This window comes from Poromitra crassiceps (genome assembly GCF_964638095.1).
Source record: "Poromitra crassiceps genome assembly, chromosome: 7".
NCBI classification, from domain to species: Eukaryota; Metazoa; Chordata; class Actinopteri; order Beryciformes; family Melamphaidae; genus Poromitra; species Poromitra crassiceps.
This window is the reverse complement of record NC_139628.1, coordinates 23,297,912-23,321,207: the sequence shown is the minus strand read 5'-3', so window position 1 is coordinate 23,321,207 and position 23,296 is coordinate 23,297,912. Positions and strand designations below refer to the sequence as shown.

At 44.0% G+C, this 23,296-nt stretch overlaps 1 protein-coding gene across 1 annotated transcript in view; it reads right to left on the bottom strand.

Moving 5' to 3' along the window:
- LOC310779235 (NLR family CARD domain-containing protein 3-like) overlaps nucleotides 1–19,680 on the bottom strand; it is a 46,248-nt gene extending 26,568 nt beyond the window's left edge. The window contains exons 1-3 of the mRNA XM_083639749.1: nucleotides 19,563–19,680; nucleotides 15,962–16,066; nucleotides 13,827–13,931 (exon numbers count right to left, since the gene is read on the bottom strand). Coding sequence (XP_083495875.1) covers nucleotides 13,827–13,931; nucleotides 15,962–16,059 — 203 coding nt within the window. The 5' untranslated portion in view covers nucleotides 16,060–16,066; nucleotides 19,563–19,680. The remainder of the gene's footprint in view (nucleotides 1–13,826; nucleotides 13,932–15,961; nucleotides 16,067–19,562) is intronic.
- Between the last annotated feature and the right edge of the window lie 3,616 nt (nucleotides 19,681–23,296).

Below are 23,296 nucleotides of genomic sequence, written 5' to 3'. Positions count from 1 at the left end.
TAGTTATACTATAACTACACTCCTTAAACCCCGTTGTTATACTATAACTACACTCCTTAAACCCCGTTGTTATACCATAACTACACTCCTTAAACCCCGTTGTTATACCATAACTACACTCCTTAAACCCCGTTGTTATACTATAACTACACTCCTTAAACCCCGTAGTTATACTATAACTACACTCCTTAAACCCCGTTGTTATACTATAACTACACTCCTTAAACCCCGTAGTTATACTATAACTACACTCCTTAAACCCCGTTGTTATACTATAACTACACTCCTTAAACCCTGTTGTTATACTATAACTACACTCCTTAAACCCCATTGTTATACTATAACTACACTCCTTAAACCCTGTAGTTATACTATAACTACACTCCTTAAACCCCGTAGTTATACTATAACTACACTCCTTAAACCCCGTAGTTACCCTGTAAGTACAGTGTGGTACCCCGTAATTAGCCTATAAGTACAAACATTGGTCCCCTGCTTCATATTACAGCCCGCGACCCCGTAGTTAGAGTAGAAGTACAGATCTTGTTACCCTCTAGTTAAAGTATTTTTTCACTCCTTAAACCCCGTAGTTAGACTATAACTACTGTTGTGCTCGTAGGAGCTGGTTTGGTTATGAAATATGATTATTAATAATTATGAATTATTAATATTAATAAATGTATTTTCATAAATGTCATAAATGTACAGAAAATATTGTATTCTCTGTAAGATTTGGGGCACCAGCGTGGATACGGCCACACACCGGTCTAAAAGTCAAGTTATGACTATTTAGACACCAAACCAAATTGTCATATCAGTCTCATAATGATATAATGTACATTGTACAGTTAATTGAAGGGTCAAAGTCCGTAAGCTTCTGTCACAGATTTCCACAGATAAAATACCTCATGAATAATAACCAAGATTCATAGAATTATGTAATAAAAATATTTAATCAATCACAGTATCAATGGCCATTAACACAATGATTAAAATATCAGTTCGTCACATTTATTCTACAACTAATAATCTACCACATCTATAGCTAATAACTAACATGAATAAACATTATATCAATTGTGTGTGTGTGTGTGCGTGTGTGTGTGAGAGAGAGCGAGAAAAGGGGGGGGGAGAGAGAGAGAGAGAGAGAGCAGGGGAGAGCTCTTGTGGAGTCTCCTATGTCACCCCAGGATTGGCTGAGGGGCGGGCTGATCGTGTGAAGACCGCCTCTTTTTCAAAATGGCGGTTTTGCCAATTTTGGTGAAGGAGAGAGAGGGAGATCGAGGGGGAGAGAGAGAGAGAGAGCAGGGGAGAGGTTCGTTCAGGCTGTCTCTGTGATGTAATCACATGATTGGCTGAGAGGCGGTCTGGTCGTGTGAAGACCGCCTTTCTTTCAAAATTGCGGTTTTGCCAATTTTGGAGAGGGAGAGGGAGATGGAGAGAAAGAGAGAGAGAGCGAGGACAAGGGAGAGAGAGAACATGCAAGGCATCAACTTCTCACAGATCTCTAATAGTCAACATACATGATAATGCATTTTAACCCCTAACTCTGCCCAGACCATTAAACCATGAACTATCACGCAGATTCACTCAGTTAAGTGAATCGTTCTGTTTGCTGGGAAGGTTTGGGCGCGGCGAGGAGGTTTGAGGTTGAGTCGATGTCGGGGCCGACGTGCGTTCTCTCTGTCGGTTGCAGAGCAGTGGTTGGGTGCGGTCTGTGGCTGGGTGCCACGGTGGGTCTTTTGCATCCTTCCTGCAGCAGTTGGGTGGCTCGGCTGCGGTGTGGCTTTTCTTCTTCTTCTCCTGCACGTGCAGTGCGCTGGGAGGGCTGTCGGTCAGGCTGTTTTGTCTGGAAGCTTGGTCTACGTCTGGAAGCGCAAGGGGTGTTTTCCCCTGCGACTTATAACACTAAACCGACTTAAATTAAACTGAGATTAAGTAGAACTATCTCAGTCCACGCGTGCTATTTCTTGTTGAACTCACGGCCTTTCCTTGTAGGCGATCCCTGGGGCTGCTGTGGGCTCAGAGTCCTCCGGGCCCTGGTCAGGCCTGCAGGCCTCGGTGGTTGTCAGAGGGTGCAGAAGAGGGAAGGGACGCGCTGCTTTGGGTCCCTCCAGCCCCTTTCGGCATCAAGGTCTGACTGCATCAAAAGCTTACTTGAGACTCAAAGCAAACTAAGTTTTCAACAGTTTTAAGGAAAGCACATATTAAAATGAGCATGCGTGGTGGGCCAATCACAGCGTTCTGTGAGCTGGGGTGGGCTCACCCACTCTGTAAGTTCAACTCAAGGGGTGTTGTCCCTTTTGTTTACCTTTCGGCTGTGGGGAGCAATTGGCCTGATTAGGTTAGAGAGAGATAATGGCAAGATCCCTTTGAGGCTCGGCCCCCCGCTGGGAGAGGGTGTGAGTTCCTCCTGACCAAATGGTACAGTGTTGGAAGGTGGGGGTTGTGTTCCCCTCACTGTCTCTACTTTGAATGTGAGGTTACATTCAAATATATAGGTTACATACATTCAAATGTCTTACATTCAAATATATAAGTTCCATACAGTACAGTCACTAATGTGTGCATCCCAACATCCCCCCTCCTCGTCTGTGGACTGCGGTCGACCTGCGGTCCGCAGGCGAGGATGAAGGGCTGTACAGTCAGTTTGTGGTAACTTTCGGTCACCATGTCCATCTGTTCTGTGGGATCAAAGTGTCATATTCGGTATAGGAAGTTCATAGTTCATCGTTGGTTCAGGTTTGATTCTGGGCAGACTTGGCTTCTGGGCAGACTTCCTAACCATACCTAGACTCATTACCATATATGGATAATATGACCTTCAGGTCACATGCACAACATAATTTCAAAATCAACAGGGTGAACAGGGAAGGACAGGGGAAGAGAAGGAGAGAGAGGACGTGAAAGGGGTGTGATTTTGATGTGTGCTGCGTTTCAGCAGTGTTTGTGCATGAGTCTACGTGTCTATGTGGCCATGTGCCAAGCTTTGTCCTATTTGTCTGTGGACTGCCTGCCATAAAGCTGTCAGGGGTGACTGCAGCCCGTCACCCCTGCCCTTCACCCAGTTTGATGTCATTTCCTGGGAGGGGCTCTAATGGTTGGCATGCCCACTCTGCCCGTCAGGCGTCTGGCGCCCGTTCGGATGTCTAATTGGGTGGAGGGCCTAGTGCGCTGAGGAGACTCACGCCGTTCGCGCCCTGTGGCGCGACTGTGATGTCTATTTGGGCAGCAACTACCCCCCTCGGCTCGGTTCTGCAGAACCGGGTGTTCTGGCCTGCCTTGTGAGCGTGTGCGTTGTACCGTCTCTGGGTCCGCACACACGCGGTTGGTGGGTTGAAACTCGCCCTTTCTGCTTTTTGCTTCGGTTTCGACCTCCCACGCTATTGATGCTGTTTTGAGGACCGTGCGCATGCTTTGGTCGTACAAACGTGCGTCTAGGGATACGGATGGGCGCACCGAGTCATGAAGACCATCTAGGAAAAGTTCCTTGAGACGTGACACGTCTCCTTGACCAGGTCCATTTCTACCCTGACTATAGATTCTCTTCAAACGTCTAAAATAGTCTCTAGGATGTTCCTGGTAATTCTGTTCGACGTGTAAGGCCGCGTTCCTCCCCGCCGCTGGCAACTGAATAGGAATATACTCTTCTTCCAAGGCTTCACGAAGCTTGTCAAAGTCATCTCTGATATGGGAAGGTTGCGTTTCGATAAACGCAAGCACATGCTTTGAGCTCGTGTTCCATATCAGTTGTGCTTTCTCTCGCGGCGAGGCGTGTGGCAGAGCCTGCGAACCACGTTCGACTTCGTTGAGATAATCGGTCAATTGTACCTCGTGACTGGCTGGATCGAACAAGTCAATGTCGTTTGCGATTGACTCAAGTAAGTGATAGCGTGACTCTGCTTCTCAGAGAGAGAGTTCTGAATCACTCTGTTTTTGTAGTGGAGCCTGCAAGAAGGAGTGGCCGTTGGCACGATCGGGCACCAAAGAGCGACTAATGTCATCATGCCGGTGGTCCCCCTTTTCGGGGGGAGGGGTGGAAGAGCTGACTTCCTGTTTCCTCGGTGGACAGGAGCTAGAAAATGAGTGAGGCTGGATAGCCTCTTGTGAAAAAGACCTAGCAGGATCCTCTCTGGGTGACAGGTTAGCATCACTGGGCAGTTGGTCTGTGTCCAGCGGTGAATGCTGTTTGTTTTTCCTGCTCATCGTCACACTCTCTGTTTGGGAAGCGGAGTGGATCTGCCGGAACTTAGTGACTGAATCTGACTCATCAGCGCACCCGTTGGTGGCCTGAGCAAATGACGGTTTATAATGCACAGGGCGGTAGTCGATCGACTCGCCACGGGCGTGATAAATGTGAAGGCGGTAAGACACACGTTCCTCCCTGCAGGGGGTTGCAGTGTGGATCGTTTTGTCATAACCGGAAGTGGCGCTGTCAAGTCGTTTGACTGTCAGCGGTTTGTGCTCTGAGGTGGAAGGCAGAGCTGGATGGAAGCGTGAATAACGTCTGAGTCTACACGTAGGTTGCTCGGATGGATGACTGACTGGTATGTCGGAAGCAAGCTCTGAAGTCGAGCTCTGAATCGGATGATGACTGCTGGGCTGAATAGCCTGAATCAGTTTGCTCGTTGTCATGAGCTAAAGAGTGATTTTTGCCGATGAAAGATGAGTCACAGTGGTCACGGTTGATGTTAACCGAAGTTTTAGGGTCGCTCAGATGGTGAGAGCGGTCTCCCCCCTTTCGCGGTGTGGTGTCGCGATGCCTAGCGGCGCGGCTGCTTGCCAGCGCGGGTGCTAGGTGGTGTGCGGGGGTCTGATTCAAGTCGAGGGTTGGTCCAACCCTCGACTTGAATCAGACCCCCGCAGGTCTAGCCCTAGGCGGCGTGTCAGCCTCCGGTTCTGGCGGGGCTATGGCCCTTAAGGCCTTCTGGTGCTCTCGCTGCTTGGCCGTTCTCGCGTTTAGCCGTGCAATCACTGCTCGGGTGGTTGGTGGAGCAGTGCGACCAGAGAGGGGGACCGTTCTGGGTCCAAGGGCTGCCGTGGATCCGGTCTGCATGCCTTTTTGGCTCTGTTGCAGCCGGGAAACTTCTGTTTGCAGTCGGGCTAATTCTGTTTGGCAGGCCTGGGCTTCTTTGCGCAGGTACAGATTGGCCCGCAGCGTAGCTTGACAGCTGTTGCGCAGTCTGCCTATCTACACTAATGTAATAACCATACTAGAACCCCCTCACTTCCCTAACCAAAACAAGAGGAGATACAAAACTTACCTCCCTCCTACAACAAAAACAGGGAATGAGGAAATAAAGATTATATAAAATAAAATAAAAAATAAAAATAAAAATAAAATGGAGGGATGTCTCCCTCCTATGGGCCTGCTACATGAGTTAAAAAAAGAGTATGACAACATCAAAGGGCTACAAGTTTAACCATGAACAGTCAGGTGCTTAGATTGACAAACAAATAAGTATTTCTAGGTTCACTAACATGGGCCTACACACAAAAACTATCAAGAACAATCACAGTCGGTGTTGCAGATCTGCCATATCCTTGAGGAATGAGGAGAGCAAGGGGCAGACAGAAGGGCAGGTGAGGTAGTCTGGGCACCCTTTACACCGCTTTTTGGCCATGTAAACCAAGGAAACGGGAAACAATACCGGAAATAAGTGCGCAAAAAAACCTGATAAAAAGAACAACAACACAAGTTGTAGAGTAGCGTTAGCACATTTCTCTAGTCACTGCCGAGGAAGGTTTCTGGAGAGCCAAAGACAATGGAGTACTCGCCATGTGAAATCTTATGATCAATGTCCATGTCTTTCGCAGCACAGGCAGCAGAGATGCTTCAACTATTGAAGTTGAAGCATCTCTGCTCAAGTAACTTGATCCTCCATTATCGATAACAGCGGACAGACAACTACTGGCCAATATGAGATCAATACCCAGCAAACATCGTCTTGACCGCGACGTCACCAGATGATAGAATTGTGGTTTGGCATCTACCCAGAAAGTCTGACGTTCTCTCCACGTTCCTCCAAAGTAACGTTTAGACTGTCACTTCAAAACAAAAAATATTGATCTCATATTGCTTTGAAAACACCACATGTAGGTGTCTTTTGTGTTTTTGTTGAATAAAATTACATTTGATTGACAATTTACCTGTTGTGTGATCAGATAGTCACAGTGTGCATGCACTCCACGTGCAATGACGACTTTTATTGAACGCCCTTTTCTTTTTTAAATATGAAAACACGTTTATGTCATATAAGTGCACATAGCAAGTGTCTCTTATTGTATTTATCACAAACCTACTGAATCCTGTGGTGTATTGTCCCATTTCTCTTGCCATAACTGAACGCAGTGTTGTGGGTCTTGGATGTGCTGTATGGTGCTGTCTGCTAAAATGGTCAAGTCACGTTGGTTACATTATCGTAAATGATATAAATATACCTGTCTCATCGCTGGTTGGGATCATGAAACAGAATTAGCGAGGCAGCTAGCCTAGCAATGCAAGTTCCAGTAGGGACCGTCACGTCAAAATGCTAAGTTCTCAATGTTAAGGATTCTATATATGACCAAATCCGCATTCTTTCTAACAAAATCGATAGCCTAGTGGTTAAGCCACAGGACACCGAAGCGGGCGCCGCAGGATCAAATCCCCGACGAGGTCGATGTAGCAAAAAACGTTGAATCTGGACATACAGTAGGCTATATGCAACGCTGCTGCATGCACACTGTGCAGATTTGTATCTGAATATCTGAATATAGCCGTTGTGGGAGCGGCATATTTCAACATTGTGGGTTGGTAGGCGAATTACGTCGCTACGATTTCCATTCTGAATATATAATTAGACCCTGACTAGATGTAGTGGTTTGACGTGCAGCAGACGGTCGTTATACGTGAAAATGTTTGCTGGGACACTGCGTTCAGTTACAGCAAGAGTAATAGGACTATACACCACAGGATTCAGGAAGCTTGTGATAAATACAATAAGAGACACTTGCTATGGGCACTTATATGACATAAACGTGTTTTCATATTAAAAAAAGAAAAGGGCGTTCAATAAAAGTCGTCATTGCACGTGGAGTGCATGTCACACTGTGACTATCTGGTCACACAACAGGTAAATTGTCAATCAAATGTCATTTTATTCAACAAAAACACAAAAGACACCTACATGTGGTGTTTTCAAAGCAATATGAGATCAATATGTTTTGTTTTGAAGTGACAGTCTAAACGTTACTTTGGAGGAACGTGGAGAAAATGTCAGACTTTCTGGGTAGATGCCAAACCACAATTCTATCGTCTGGTGACGTCGCGGTCAAGACGATGTTTGCTGGGTAAAAGCACAATGAAATAGCTTTGACATTGCTTGCATCTAACAGAAAGAAAAATGAAAACAGGAAGACGGGAGGAGGCCCTGCTACATCTGACTACACCACTGCTGAGGAGCTGGCTCTAGCCAACAATGAGGGGCGCCCCTTGATGGAGGGGGTGGAGGGGGGGTTGACATCAAACCCTGGTGGCAGCTCCCAAGCCCCTGCTCTTTTTGTACAGGGTATGTGTCAATGCTACATTTCTGGGTTGCTCATATGAAAGACAATTAGGCTATATAGGTAACATGCATGCCTATACTTTCTGTGCAGTTGAAGGTGACAGAGTGGTGCTGATGCCACCGCCCAGCCACACACTGACACCTTCCCAGGCAGAGGTAACAATGAAAGCAACTTGTCATACACTGGCATGTCATCTTTGCTTACTGATCATGGATGAAATACACCATTTACAGGTATAATTTTCCCAGGTGGTCCCAGAGGAGGACACCATCACGCTGTCTGTGTGCTCAGATGAGAGGGACTTGTTTGAGGTAGGCTACACTGTAGCCCTTTGTTAGCAATTTTATGCAGTGTCCAACCATCTCAATCAATCAATCAATCAATATCCTTTATTTAACCAGGTAAAAAACTCATTGAGATTAAAACCTCTTTTCCAAGAGCGACCTGGCCAAAACGGCAGCATAAAGACAGTTGCATCAATACACACAAACACAAAATAAACAGATAAAATAACATGGAAAATAACATCTCAACATGGATGGTGAGAGTATAGACACTTGGCTGTAATTTATGTAACTGCAGCTGCCTAATAACAATAACATGGAAAATAACATTTCAACATGGATGGTGAGAGTATAGACACTTAGCTGTAATTTATGTAACTGCAGCTGCCTATGAAATCAATTGTTTCCATTGAATGATGTACATTTGGCAGGAAAACCTGCAGGAAGGCCAGTGTACCCCTCCCCAAGCATCCACGTCTACCCATACACCTAGGAGAGGAAGAGGGTCACGAAATGTAGGTGAATTAAGCTTAATTCAAACAGGGTAGTCAATGTGATTTGTCTTCAAGTGAGCCTTGCAAAGGGACAATGCTTGCATGCCAAAGCAACACTATTCTGTATTTAATTTGTTTCCGGTTTCAGCAGACAATGTGAGGTCTCTATATAAAAGAAAACTGGAGCTGGACATTGAGCACAAGGAGCTGGACATTATATATAAGGAGTTGCTCATAAAAAAGGCCAGGCTGCAGGTGGAGGAATTGGAGGAAAGAAAGAAGGTAAATCAGTTAACACACTTATGTCCATGCATTCATCCCCCACCCACACTGTCAAACAGTTCAGTATTTCCCTAATTTCTTCACAGGAACAGGAGCAGCAGAGGATGAGGGAGCACACAAAATGAAATAAAGAGAAAATGATTAAAACAAAGGCATGTGTGTATAAAAATTTTATTTTAGGCAAAAAATTGCTCTCTGATGGCCTCCCTGACAGCCCTGCCAGTAGGGTAGTCTAGGGTGATGGGGTCCACCACATCAGGGGGCTGTGGCTCAAACGGAGGGACTCTCTCCCTGTGTTCAGTGTTCAACCATCTCAATCAATCAATCAATATCCTTTATTTAACCAGGTAAAAAACTCATTGAGATTAAAACCTCTTTTCCAAGAGCGACCTGGCCAAAACGGCAGCATAAAGACAGTTGCATCAATACACACAAACACAAAATAAACAGATAAAATAACATGGAAAATATCATTTCAACATGGATGGTGAGAGTATAGACACTTGGCTGTAATTTATGTAACTGCAGCTGCCTAATAACAATAACATGGAAAATAACATTTCAACATGGATGGTGAGAGTATAGACACTTAGCTGTAATTTATGTAACTGCAGCTGCCTAATAACAATAACATGGAAAATAACATTTCAACATGGATGGTGAGAGTATAGACACTTGGCTGTAATTTATGTAACTGCAGCTGCCTAATAACAATAACATGGAAAATAACATTTCAACATGGATGGTGAGAGTATAGACACTTGGCTGTAATTTATGTAACTGCAGCTGCCTAATAACAATAACATGGAAAATAACATTTCAACATGGATGGTGAGAGTATAGACACTTAGCTGTAATTTATGTAACTGCAGCTGCCTATGAAATCAATTGTTTCCATTGAATGATGTACATTTGGCAGGAAAACCTGCAGGAAGGCCCGTGTACCCCTCCCCTAGCATCCACGTCTACCCATACACCTAGGAGAGGAAGAGGGTCACGAAATGTAGGTGAATTAAGCTTAATTCAAACAGGGTAGTCAATGTGATTTGTCTTCTAGTGAGCCTTGCAAAGGGACAATGCTTGCATGCCAAAGCAACTCTATTCTGTATTTAATTTGTTTCCGGTTTCAGCAGACAATGTGAGGTCTCTATATAAAAGAAAACTGGAGCTGGACATTGAGCACAAGGAGCTGGACATTATATATAAGGAGTTGCTCATAAAAAAGGCCAGTCTGCAGGTGGAGGAATTGGAGGAAAGAAAGAAGGTAAATCAGTTAACACACTTATGTCCATGCATTCATCCCCCACCCACACTGTAAAACAGTTCAGTATTTCCCTAATTTCTTCACAGGAACAGGAGCAGCAGAGGATGAGGGAGCACACAAAATGAAATAAAGAGAAAATCATTTAACACATTCACTGCCAGCCGTTTTTTCAATACTGTAGGTAGATTCTGCCAAGGTTTTTTTTTGAGGATTCTGGCTCATCTTTCAAGAGCCGAGGATTCTTTTCTGCTAAGATTTTGTGAACACAAATGATCTCAAAAGAACTAATAGAATGTGTGCTTTCTCTGTCTAAAAGAGTTAGTTTGTAGAGTTAGTAGTTATGTAGGCATTAGCAGTAGAATACAGCATGGTTTCAGCGTCTGAAAATTTATTCTGAGATAAATGGCTTTTTGTGAAATTCGATAGAACAGTCACTTTAACCATTTATTTTTGGCGTAAGATGTCAGACATCTAAACAATAGTTTTGAACAGTAATTTCCTCCATAGCAGCAGGAAACCCCCCTCTCCTTCAAACTCCTCCCTCCGTGGGTGTGTCTCTGGTGGATTTGCAGCGTTTGTCACAAGCGAGGCTCTGCCTGTCTGTGCTGCCTGGCTGCTGGCGGCTGCTCTTTGGGCGAGTCTGCATGAGTCGTTTCGGTTGTGAGCTCAGCTGCAATGAAGCTGCGTGCGATTGTGGGCTTTCTGCCGGTGTTTCAAAGTGTGTTGCACGCATAATCTATTATGCAAATTTCCAATCCCCCACTGCCAGCTCCCAGCGCGATAATGCGCGAAAGCGAAAGCGTTTTCGCCAATCCATTTTACAGTATGAGAATGGTTTCCTCGCGCGTTCCCCTGCAGTTTTGGCTCGGCTTTTTCTAGTCTGGAGAGCACTGTCGCCACTTAGTGGGTCGGTGGAATGGTTTGTACACGTTCGGTGGCTCCAATATTTTTATAGGAGACGTGGGGGGCGTTGATCCACGTCCCACCGTCAATTTTTTTTTTTTTTTTTTTGACGAGTCAACTCGTCATTGGCAGTCAACCGTTGGATTTTTTTTGACGAGTCAACTCGTCATTGGCAGTGAACGTGTTAAAACAAAGGCATGTGTGTATAAATTTTTTATTTTAGGCAAAAAATTGCTCTGTGATGCCCTCCCTGACAGCCCTGCCAGTAGGGTAGTCTAGGGTGATGGGGTCCACCACATCAGGGGGCTGTGGCTCAAACGGAGGGACTCTCTCCCTCCTTATGGTGGCTACGTTGTGCAGCACCACACACGCTGCTGACAGACCAACCCGTTCTCACTCCGAGCGCGTAGCATATTGACGCTTTGTCCCGTCCCTTGTGCGTCGCTTGTTACTAACATGGTACCCTTGAGCGACACATGAAACGACTTGGGCTTTCCGACTAAACTCAATGCAAACCCATGGAAGTAATCTTTGACGCTTATGGCAACTGCTCCCCCATTAGCCTAACTGCTCCTCCATTAGCCTAACTGCTCCCCCATTAGTCAACTGCTCCCCCATTAGGGTCTGGAGGAGCTAACCTCTCCCAGACCCTAACCCTAAACCTAACCTCTCCCACCCCCCACGCCTAAACCTAACCTCCCCCAGACCCTAACCCTAACCTCTCCCACCCCCATGCCGAAACCTAACCTCCCCCAGACCCTAAACCTAACCTCTCCCACACCCCACGCCTAAACCTAACCTCCCCCCAGACGCTAATGGGGGAGCAGTTGACTAATGGGGGAGCAGTTAGGCTAATGGGGGAGCAGTTGCCATAAGCGTCAAAGATGACTTCTATGGGTTTGCATTGAGTTTAGTCGGAAAGCCCAAGTCGTTTCATGGGTCGCTCAAGGGTACCATGTTAGTAACAAGTGGCGCATAAGGGACGGGACAAAGCGTCAATATGCTACGTGCTCGGAGTGAGAACGTGTTGGACAGACAGCATAGTCATATTGTCAACACATTTTAGCGATCTTGAATTACAAACGTTAGTAATCCCAGAATTTGCTTGATCGTTTGCTAGCATCCCACTAGCGATGCTAACATTAGACGCTTAGATGTCATTGTCATGCCAGCCAACCTAACGTTAGTCAGAACTCGTCTGCTGAAGGCGTAGCTTTGTCTCCCGCGTACAAAACCACCATCTGACACATTTGAATTCCATCTGTTTGTGACTCCGATTCCGGTACGAGTGAGTCTGGCCGGCCGGTCACACCAGTAATCTGGATGGCTGGCTGCAGACTGTCCTGTGTTGTACTAGCGATAAGACTTCCACTCGGATTTTCAAAGTAAAACGATTCTGCCAAAGTCTAAAGCACTCAGAAAGAATTGAAAACGTTTTATTTTTGTGTTTCCCCTGTCTTTCTATGTCAGAGATTTAGATGGACAGCGCTGCACGCTGCCGTGGCACAAGAGCAGGGTGAGAGAGAGAGAGAGAGAGAGAGAGAGAGAGAGAGAGAGAGAGAAAGACGCTACAAATTCCAAGGTGCACTAGTGCGTGTTATGAAAATATTTATACGCACTGGCAGATTCTAAGGTGGGAAAATGTGTGTAAATACATGCACTCTGGAGCCTTTATGCATCATGGGGTCTACACTTTATAGATGGAGTCAAATGAGTTACCTGCAATGTCGTAAAAGCCTTCTCTTATGGCCAACGTGGGCAAGTGTCCCGGGAACACCACAAACCCGGGCAGTAGCTCCGTTAATGCACGGGTGGCTTTGTGAATCGTCCTGCAGATTGTGTTTTTTCCTAAGTTTTCCGCATCACTATACATAAAAGCTCCCGTAGCAAAAAAGCACAGGGCGATGCAGACCATCTGTGGCACAGACAGGGCGTGTGTGTGTGTTTGTGTGTGTGTGTGTGTGTGTGTGTGTGCGTGTGCGTGCGTGCGTGCGTGTGTGTGTGTGTTGGCTACGGAGGGTCACATTAGCAAGGTAGGACTGCAACAAATCGCACAGATACCTTAATCCCTCGCTTCTCATACAAATAGTCACCTGTATGATCAAATGGCTCTTGGCGGTCGCGAAAGACTCTTTCTCTCCTCAGAGCCCTCCTCACAATCCGTGCTCCTTCCTCGACGGAAACTCTTCCAGAAAGGGGTTAGCCATTTTTCCAAACTGCTGATTCCATTGGTTCGTGGGAGGTGCCTTTTAAGGTTTAATCTTATCCTTGCAACTTAACCTGGTCCGCAGCAGGTAAACTGTGAAGCATAAGTTGCTATGGAAATATATCTCGGTAAGAAGTTAACTAGCGTCGTGGTACGGCAAACCTAGGTTTAAACCTGAAGTTACCTCGCTAAGCCACGAATCTTGCTTCGTGGTATAGGCCTCTGGATGACTGTTTTCATCTCTCTCTCTCTCTCTCTCTCTCTCTCTCTCTCTCTCTCTCTCTCTCTCTCTCTCTAACTAAGTTCCTTGAAACCTATGGCTGATACAGACAGCATGTTATCTTACATGGATGAATATTGATTGAAATACAAGGTACAATGTTTTTGTTGAATATGTCGATTGTTTGTTTTAATGCAGGAAACTAACACACAGGTAAAAACTACAGGTTCTAAGCTTTATTTTGATGTATAGATTGTGGAAAGAAACCCAGTTGCCACACCATGCTTTTGTCTCGCTAGTAGACTAGAGGTCTGCAACCCGCCTTGGTGAAAATGAACCAGAACAACTGAAGAACAAAACAATGCATCATTCTTGTATTAGGTCCAAACCAAGGAAAGTCAGGGAAACAAATGACTGAAAAGTAGGAATAGCTGCCTTGTTTAAAACAGGACAGACCCTGCCTGCTCAGGAAGGTGAAACTTTCACAGTAAAATAAAGTTAAGGGAAATTTACAGGAAACGTTGATGTCCCTCACATCGGCCATATCCATTTATAAGATGCTTTTAGACACAAGACATTTCAATTCCAGTACCAAATAGAATGACTTTCAAACTGACAGAATTACCTTTCTGATGCCTCACCACTGAACTCGGGCGGTATCTCTTTGGATCGGTCACTCTTCATAGAGAGAAGGCTGGAAGCTGCAGACTTAGGTGAAGGCATCTGAAAACTAAGAGGAGAGATTTTATAGAATATGTTCATCTTCTCTCTCATTTATTCAGAAACACAGATCATACAAATATGAATTGATTTAATTTGTTTGAATGCCAGGTAGAGTTATGACATATTAGTTGAAGTATCAGGCCCGCTGGCCTCTTATTGAAGGAGAATTTCTGTATTTTTCAACTCTATTTTCATATCTGTTTATGTAGAACTACTTTAAGTCATATGAAAATATATTTTTTATTGGTGAAGTATTGGCCAAGATCCCAGACGTGAAGGGTGACCAATGGCATTGATTTATGACAAAAAATAAAATGTGGAAAAAATGGACAAACCCTGCCCGACAGCGACGATATGATAGCTAACCAAGTTTATTTTTTGACTACAGTAGAAATTGGAAATTGATGTACATGCAGGCTGCCAAGGCAGGAGGGGAATGTGGGAAAAGCGACTGAAGCGATCTTGGCCAATTACAGCACCAATTTCAAAAAGTTCTGCTCACATGACTTAGTTATACACATGAAAAAAAGGTCCAAGTTGAAAAATACAGAGATCCTCCTTTAAATTAGTCATTAGATGTGTCGTCTACCTCTGATCTGACAGAGGTTCCCCCCTGACCACAGCTGCAGAAGAAAAGGCTGAAAGTCTTTTATCAAGAGCAACATGAACAGAACTTGATGCTGCTCCAACCACATAGCTTAGCTTGGTTTACAAGTTCTTGAGTTCTGGATTACTGTTTTCATATCTCTCTCTCTCTGTCTGTCTGTCTGTCTGTCTGTCTGTCTGTCTGTCTGTCTGTCTGTCTCTCTCTCTCTCTCTCTCTCTCAACTAAATTCCATGAAACATATGATTATCTCAAACGGATGAATATTGATTGAAATACAAGGTAAAATGTTTTTGTTGAATATGTCAAATGTTTTTGAATGTCGAATGCATCATTCTTGTATTAGGTCCGAACTAAGGAAAGTCAGTGAACCAAATGACTGAAAAGTAGGAATAGCTGCCTTGTTTAACACAGGACAGACCCTACCTGCTCAGGAAGGTGAAACTTTCACAGTAAAATACATTTACAGGAAACTTTGATGTCCCTCACATCGGCCATATCCAATTATAAGATGCTTTTAGACACAAGACATTTCAATTCCAGTACCAAATAGAATGACTTTCAAACTGACAGAATTACCTTTCTAACCTTAACCGTTTCCTTCACTATACCCCATGTCCCTGTTGGAGGGAGAGGGGGAAATCCTCTTGTGCTCAGAGGGCCCCTCCCTAGAGGTGGGAATAAACCCAAACGTGGATCCTCCTGCCTATAGATGTGTCCAACATTCACCATAAGTCAGTTTCTCCCTGTCGTTTTATTCTGCATTATAATCAGTGGTCTTTTAATTCAAAGGGGGTGTTTACTTCTCACCTACAGTATATCCAGTCTTGTTGAGGCCCATTAGAAATCAAATAAAAAGCCATGTCGACTGTTTTAATGCAGGAAACTAACACACAGGTAAAAACTACAGGTTCTAAACTTCATTTTGATGTATAGATTGTGGAAAGAAATCCAGTTGCCACACCATGCTTTTGTCTCGCTAGTAGCCTAGAGGTCTGCAACCCGCCTTGGTGAAAACGAACCAGAACAACTGAAGAACAAAACAATGTATCATTCTTGTATTAGGTCCAAACCAAGGAAAGTCAGGGAACCAAATGACTGAAAAGTAGGAATACCTGCCTTGTTTAACCCATTGATACCTGATGCAGCAAATTTTGCGTGTATATCCCTCATTTGTGTGTGTATCCCTTCAAGACCGCGTGGCGCGGTTCGCGGTCTTAAAGGGATACACACACAAATGCTGCATCAGGTATCAATGGGTTAAAACAGGACAGACCTGCCTGCTAAGGAAGGTGAAACTTTCACAGTAAAATACATTTACCGGAAACTTTAATGTCCCTCACATCGGCCATATCTAATTATAAGATGCTTTTAGACACAAGACATTTCAATTCCAGTACCAAATACAATGACTTTCAAACTGACAGAATTACCTTTCTGATGCCTCACCACTGAACTCGGGTGGTATCTCTTTGGATCGGTCACTCTTCATAGAGAGAAGGCTGGGAGCTGCAGACTTAGGTGAAGGCATCTGAAAACTAAGAGGAGAGATTTTATAGAATATGTTCATCTTCTCTCTCATTTAGTCAGAAACACAGATCATACAAATGTGAATTGATTTAATTTGTTTGGATGCCAGGTAGAGTTATGACATATTAGTTGAAGTATCAGGCCCACTGGCCTCTTATTAAAGGAGAAGTTCTGTATTGTTCAACTCTATTTTCATATCTGTTTATGTAGAACTAAGTCATGTGAAAATATATTTTTTATTTGGTGAAGTATTGGCCAACATCACTTCACTTGGCATCCGCTTTTCCCACATGCCCCGAAATGCACTAAACAAGCTTGTTGTGACCATCATCATCATCATCATCAACGTTTATTTAATGAGGCAAGTTAATTAAGAACAAATTCTTATTTTCAATAACGGCCTGGTGGGAGGCAAAAAAAAACTCCTGAGGGGAAGGGGTTGGGGATAAATAAAAGCATAAAAGCGACACAGAGCTAGCTACAATACACATACTGTATATATTTAAACTGTGTGCTGGCATAGTATGCTAGCACACAGGACGGCAACAATATCTAGGGGCAGCACGGACAACATCATGAGGAGCAACGACAGGTGTGTGCCAGTGTTAGTAATAGTGTCATTGAAGGAACGGATGGAGACAAAGCTCTCCATCTTCAGGGTTTTTTGTAACTTGTTCCAGTCATCAGCAGCAAACTGGAAGGAGGAGCGACCCAGAGATGTGTGAGCTTTGGGGACCTTCAGAAGAATGTGAGGCAGTGAGAGTGCTGTAAGTGGGAGTTGAGCGTTCCAATAGGTGTGCAAGATAGGGGGGAGTGAGGCCTACGAGTGATTTGTAAACCAGGGTAAGCCAGTGTATTTTGCGTCTGGATTCAAGGGGAAGCCAGTTTACCATGGAGTACAGTGTGCAGTGATGTGTTCTGTAAGGGGCATTGGTGGCAAAACGGATGGCAGAGTGATATAAGACATCCAGTTGATCCGATCACATCTCCATAATCAAACAGAGGGAGGACCGTCATCTGGACCAGGGTGAGTTTGGCCGAGGCAATGAAGGAGGAACGGTTCCTATACAGGAAGCCCACCCTGGATTTGACCTTGGCCTGAAGCTTAGTCAGATGTTCTGAGAAGGACAGAGTGCTGTCAATCCAGACCCCCAGATATGTATAGGAGGTGACTGACTCCAGCTCTCGGCCATCGGAGGACGTGATTGTACCAGGTGGGGAGACATTCCTTCTGCCGAGCCACATGACCTTAGTCTTACTGGTGTTGAGAACCAGACCCAGGGCAGAGAAACCCGCCTGAATTAGCTGGAAGCTCTCCTGAAGAGTTTTCAGGACAGCATCTGGGGAGGGGCCAGCATAATATAGAATAGTGTCATCGGCATAGAGATGGACGGAAGAGTTACCAACTGCGAGACCTATATTGTTTATATAAATGGTGAAAAGAACAGGAGCTAAAATGGAACCCTGTGGCACTCCCATATGGACAGGGGCTGAGATAACACGTTTCCATATTTGATAGACTGTGTACGTCCAGCGAGATAATTTCTGAACCAAGCTACTGTTTGCTTTGTGACACCAATATCTTTTAGTCGACCCAGAAGCAGTTTGTGGTCTACAGTGTCAAAAGCTTTCGCAAGATCAATAAATATGGCTGCACAGCTTAGTTTAGATCAAGGGAAGTGATAACATAGTTCAATACTTTTAAGGGTTGCATGTTCACACCCATAACCTGCACGCAATCCAGATTGCACATTAGACAAAATGTTATATACATTACATCCAGAGAACCTGTAAGCTGTTTACAAATCAGCCTCTCCAAAACTTTGGCTATACAGGGTAATATAGATATTGGACGGTAACAGTTAGGAGCCGTTTGATTTCCTCCTTTAAACAGTGGGTGCACTGAGGCTGCCTTCCAAGCAGGAGGCTGCTCTGTTGAAAATATGGACAGGTTACATAGGTGGGTGATAGGATGAACAATAATAGGGGCCGCAACCTTGTAAAAGAAAGGGTCCAACCCATCAGAGCTGGGTGGTTTGTTGGGATCAAGTTTACTGAGTACTTTCTGCGCCTCCTCCAGAGTGATTTCCCTTAGGGAGAAGCTGTGAGGTGGGGCTAAGCTAGGGGGGCTGGGGGGTAGGGAGCTGTTGGGAGGGGGAGGAGGAGATGTTATGTCAAACAGGTTCCCAGATTTAATGAAGTGGAGATTAAGGAGTTCAGCCATACGCTCCTTATCAGTAACTACAGTGTCATCCACAACAAGGGAGTTAGGCAATTGAGAGGATGATGGTTTACTCTCCATGTCTTTCACTTGAGTCAACCTTAGCTTTGCGGATAGCCTGGGTACACTTATTTCTGTTTTTCCTGAATGCCAACCAGTCCTTAGACTTTGACTCATGAGCCTTGCGCCAAGAGCAGTTCTTGAGGTGAAGTAGTTCTACTAAATCACGGTCAAACCAGGGGCTGCACCTGTTTTTTGTCCTCATTTTTTTGAGGGGGGCATGTTTATTGATTATCTCACTAAAAAGGTAACGGAAGAAGGTCCATGCATTATGAATGTCAGGGATCAAACTGATTCTGTTCCAACTGACAGCTGCCAAATCATGAAGAAATGCTTGTTCATTAAAGTTTTTCATCAGCCGTCTAATGGTAACTAGAGCAGACTGCTTAACTGTGCCGCCACTACGGACACAGGAAATAAAGCAGTGGTCACTAAGGTCACTACAAAAAACGCCTGACCTATATCTATTAAGAGTTGTTTGTGAGGATCACATCAATGAGGGTGGCCTTTTCAGGGTTTTTGGGGTTAAACCTGTATGGGAGTGGTGATGATCTGAGAGAGATTAAGAGAATCCCATTGTTTTAGAACTTGGGCAAGGGGGTTAACCATGACCACTGACTAGTGTTAATTTCGTTGACGGAAAATATGACGAAAAATGTTCATCGACCTATTTTCACTGATGAAAACTAGAGTAAAACTAAATGAAAACAAAGTTGTGATGACAAAAACTGTTGACATTTTTGCCAACAAATAAATACTAGACTAAAATGTTAAGGAGGGACAAATTGGGAAACGATCTGATCCGAAGAGAAGAAGTTAAACAGTTAAATCTGTGTCTGTATTGCACCTTCAAACCTTAATACCATTCCAAAATAACAGATTAATAGAACTTTCCAATGAGTTTGGAAATTCTAAAGAAACAATAGTTGTGGTTTTCTTTGACTAAAATGAGATTAAAATATGACATGATATATTAATTTAGGACTGACTGCATGGATGGATGACTGACTCGGATCGGATTCAGACGGTACCGACTCGAGCCACATCAGGCTATTGGTGCAGACTGCACAAAGAGCTTCTGTGTAACCACATGCCATGCCATTTTATAGAAGTGCGTCATGACTCATATAGGCCTAGTTCAGAAATAAAAAACAGGAAAATAAAGTGTTTGCAGCCAGCGCGGAATGACGCAACTGACCTGACCAGACGGAGAAATGACTCACCTGCCACCAGGTCCTTCACGAAGTAACTTTACAATACGTGGAATGCCGCCAAACAAGTCTCTCTTCCTGTCTTTAATTCTTTCTTGTGCGCTGGTTGTGGTCAGGTTTTCCGCATATCTGACTTCCTCATCCCCTCACTCAGGCTGTAACTCAGTACAAAAGTAACTAGACCCTTTTCACGGGAGCCATTTTGTGTTGAAAAGGCAGAATAAACACAGGTGCGAGCAAAACACTAATGAGGGTTTCCAAATTCCAATCATGGAAATTTGAAATCCTCACTAATGTTTTACTTGCACCTGTGTTTACCCTGCCTTTTCGACACAAAATGGCCACCGTGAGAAGGGTCTATTACATGTAATATTACTTTCAGCAGTAACGTATTGCCAATAGGATTTCAGTAACATTATACCAGTTACTTTGTCAAGTAAGTTACAAATGGAGTTAAACAATTTTTTTTTTAATCAAAGCACATATTTAAATAAAGATACAATAATTTCCTAATCAAATTGTGTGTTGTTATGCAAATAACCAGTATAGCTGACAATAACAAAGAATTTTGGACGGACTGACTTCAAGACGGTTCAAATTATATCTCGGGATGGCTCCGGGGTGGTGATGTCATTCTGCTACTGCTGTTATTTTGGTGAAAGTACCTAATGCAAAAATAGTGTAATAGGTAGGCTAACGAGTTATTCCACACAGACAGTAATATTGTAAAGTAATGTATTACTAAATATGTAGTATATTACATTTTGAAAGTAACTTGCCCAACACTGGTTATTAGGCTACATGTCATAATAACATTTCATAAACGCCTCTGGCTGTACAGGTTTCTCTGCTCTGTCTCTGACCTTAGGCTACAGACAAGGATATGCATGCCCCAGAGGGTTTTTCCAACATTCAGTGTTTGTTTTGGCAAAATGCATGCCCCAGAGGGTTTTTCCAACATGCAGTGTTTGTTTTGGCAAATAGCGGTTGGTTACACTGTAACCCAGGTTATGTGAGTAAAGATTATGGCCCTTTCGAATGTGAAGTATAGACTTGTGTTCTTTATTGCTACTCGTTCTTGGAGGAATGTTATAATTTATAACATTTGCTTTAGCTTTATAGTAGGACTATCAGTTTTATTATATTTAAACATATCAATCGACCAGTTCGACTGAAGAGAAGCATACCTGCAACACTCCAAATTTACGCGGGAGTCTCCCAATTTTTTACCATTTCCCCTGCTGTGTTCCCACTTGCTAATTTCTCCCGCTAATCTCCTGATTTGTAGGATACTGTATGTATCGTGGTACCTGGCAACCCAACCCAGTCAGAGACAGTGATGAGTGACGCACGGTGCGTCACTGCGCTCGCTCAAGCAGCTCTTGGGTGAGGTGCTCTGCTTGCTTTGCCACTGGAACAGGTCCCAAGAAGAAGAGATACACAACCAAATTTCAGTCCACATGGTGCGAGACCATCCTGTTTCTAACCACTACCCACATCAGCAAAACACCATGCGTTTTACAAGCTATGTCGGCCAGACTGTAGCGTAGCACACGGTGGGGAAAATGACGTTTAACACGTTCACTGCCAATGGCGAGTTGACTCGTCAAAAAAAATCCAACGGTTGACTGCCAACGACGAGTTGAGACGTCAAAAAAAAAAAAAAAAAATTTGACGGTGCTACGTGGATCAATGCCCCCCACGTCTCCTATAAAAATATTGGAGCTACCGAACGTGTACAACCCATTCCACCGACCCACTAAGTGGCGACACTGCTCTCCATTCTAGAGGAAGGCAAGCAAAAAGCAGTGTGAGGAAGCCATTCTCATGAAAATGGATTGGCGAAAACGCTTTCGCGCTTGGGAGCTGGCGGTGGGGTTTTGCAAATTTGCATAATAGATTACGGGTGGAACACACTTTGAAACACGCAGCATAAATAAGACCAGAATCGCAAAAGCTTCATCAAAGCTCTCAGAACCCCAAGAAACAAGCGAGCCCATCCACACTTGCCCAGCGGCCGCCAGCAGACAGGCACAGCAGCAGCAAAGCAGTGAGCCTGGTGACGCGAGGTTACAGCAGCAACAGAAACGAGCTTGTGACACGCCCGCTGCAGCCAAGAAGAACACACACGGAGGGAGGAGTTTGAAGGAGAGGGGTGTTTCCTGCTGTTATGGAGGAAATTACTGTTCAAAACTATTGTTTAGATGTCTGACGTCTTACTGATGCCAAAAATGAAGGGTTAAAGTGACTGTTCTATCGAATTTCACAAAAAGCCGTTTATCTCAGAATAAATTTTCAGACGCTGAAACCATGCTGTATTCAACTGCTAATGCTTACATAACTACTAACTCTACAAACTAACTCTTTTAGACAGAGAAAGCACACATTCTATTAGTTCTTTTGAGATATTGTGTGTTCACAAAATCCTAACAGAAACGAATCCTCGGCTCTTGAAAGATGAGCCAGAATCCTCAAAAAAACCCTCTGGCAGAAGCTAACTACAGTATTGAAAAACGGCTGGCAGTGAATGTGTTAACAGCAAACAAACATGCTAACGTTAAACATGCCAAACACAAGCCATGGAAGCACAGAGAGAAGCTAACATTCACATTCGTCATGAGAGGTGTGTCGGAGACTGAGCAAGTCAGCAAGGCAAATGGCCAGGCTAGTCGCCAAGAACATTTCTTTTTCATTTTTTTTGTGATGTAAATTTTAGATGCTGACATTTGATCACATCTTTTGTGCATTTTGTATGTTTGTTTAATTTAATTTTATGATTATTTTACTGTAAGCTATGAATTTAAGACTAATTTAAAAGTGATTTAGTTTACATCCTTGTATTTATTATATTATTTGTGGTATAGGGTTATATGGGGGGGACGTTGAGGGTAGGCCATTCAGCAATACCCCAGAAAATCTCTCTCTTTTTCACAGCCCAATGTTGGCAGATATGGAGAAGCGCAGATGGAGGGAGGCAGACAACTTGCTTTGGTCTGGCCCATGATTAGAGCCCATGACTAGAAGACCGGTCTTGTTTACACATGATTTGGCCAAATCATGTGTAAACAAGACCGGTCTTCTAGCAGCATACTAGCCAGGGCCGACGGGCAAACCAGTAGGAAAAGTTGACATTGTGATGCTGCTTGGTGTTTTAAAGTGGGTGCCATATTTACCAGTAGACACTAATCGTTCAGACATTAACTGAATTCATATTCTACGAGCTGTAATGTTGACAGTTTTCCGATATTTAATGGCACCTTAAACTAGTCACTTTTTAAAATGGAGTTCAATAGAGAACCGGGTGCTTTTTAAAGGAACACACCAACATTTCAATCAGGAGAGACTAGTGAATGAATAAAAAAATATGAATTACAATAAAGTGAATGATGCATTACAGAAAGTATGATGAGAATAAGATATTGTTAATAGTCTTTGGCGCTTAGACACCACAGGGAGATATTGAGATAGAGCTGCATCAGCCATGAGCAGCATCGAGATATATCCCCCTGTAGAATCTAGATACTGGTGATGGTGATGCTGCTCCTTCTGAGACTGATGAGACTCTTCAGACTGAAGAATCTGATGGGTCTGAAGACTGGGTGGAGAAGGGGAGGTGGAGGGTTCAAGACTGACAGCAGCAATGTAGAACTCCCATTCAAAAAAAGTTTCCATTTAACAATTTTAGAGCCGGAATTGTGCAATAGAAACGTTTTTGCCTGTGGACCAATGTTACTATTTCACAATTT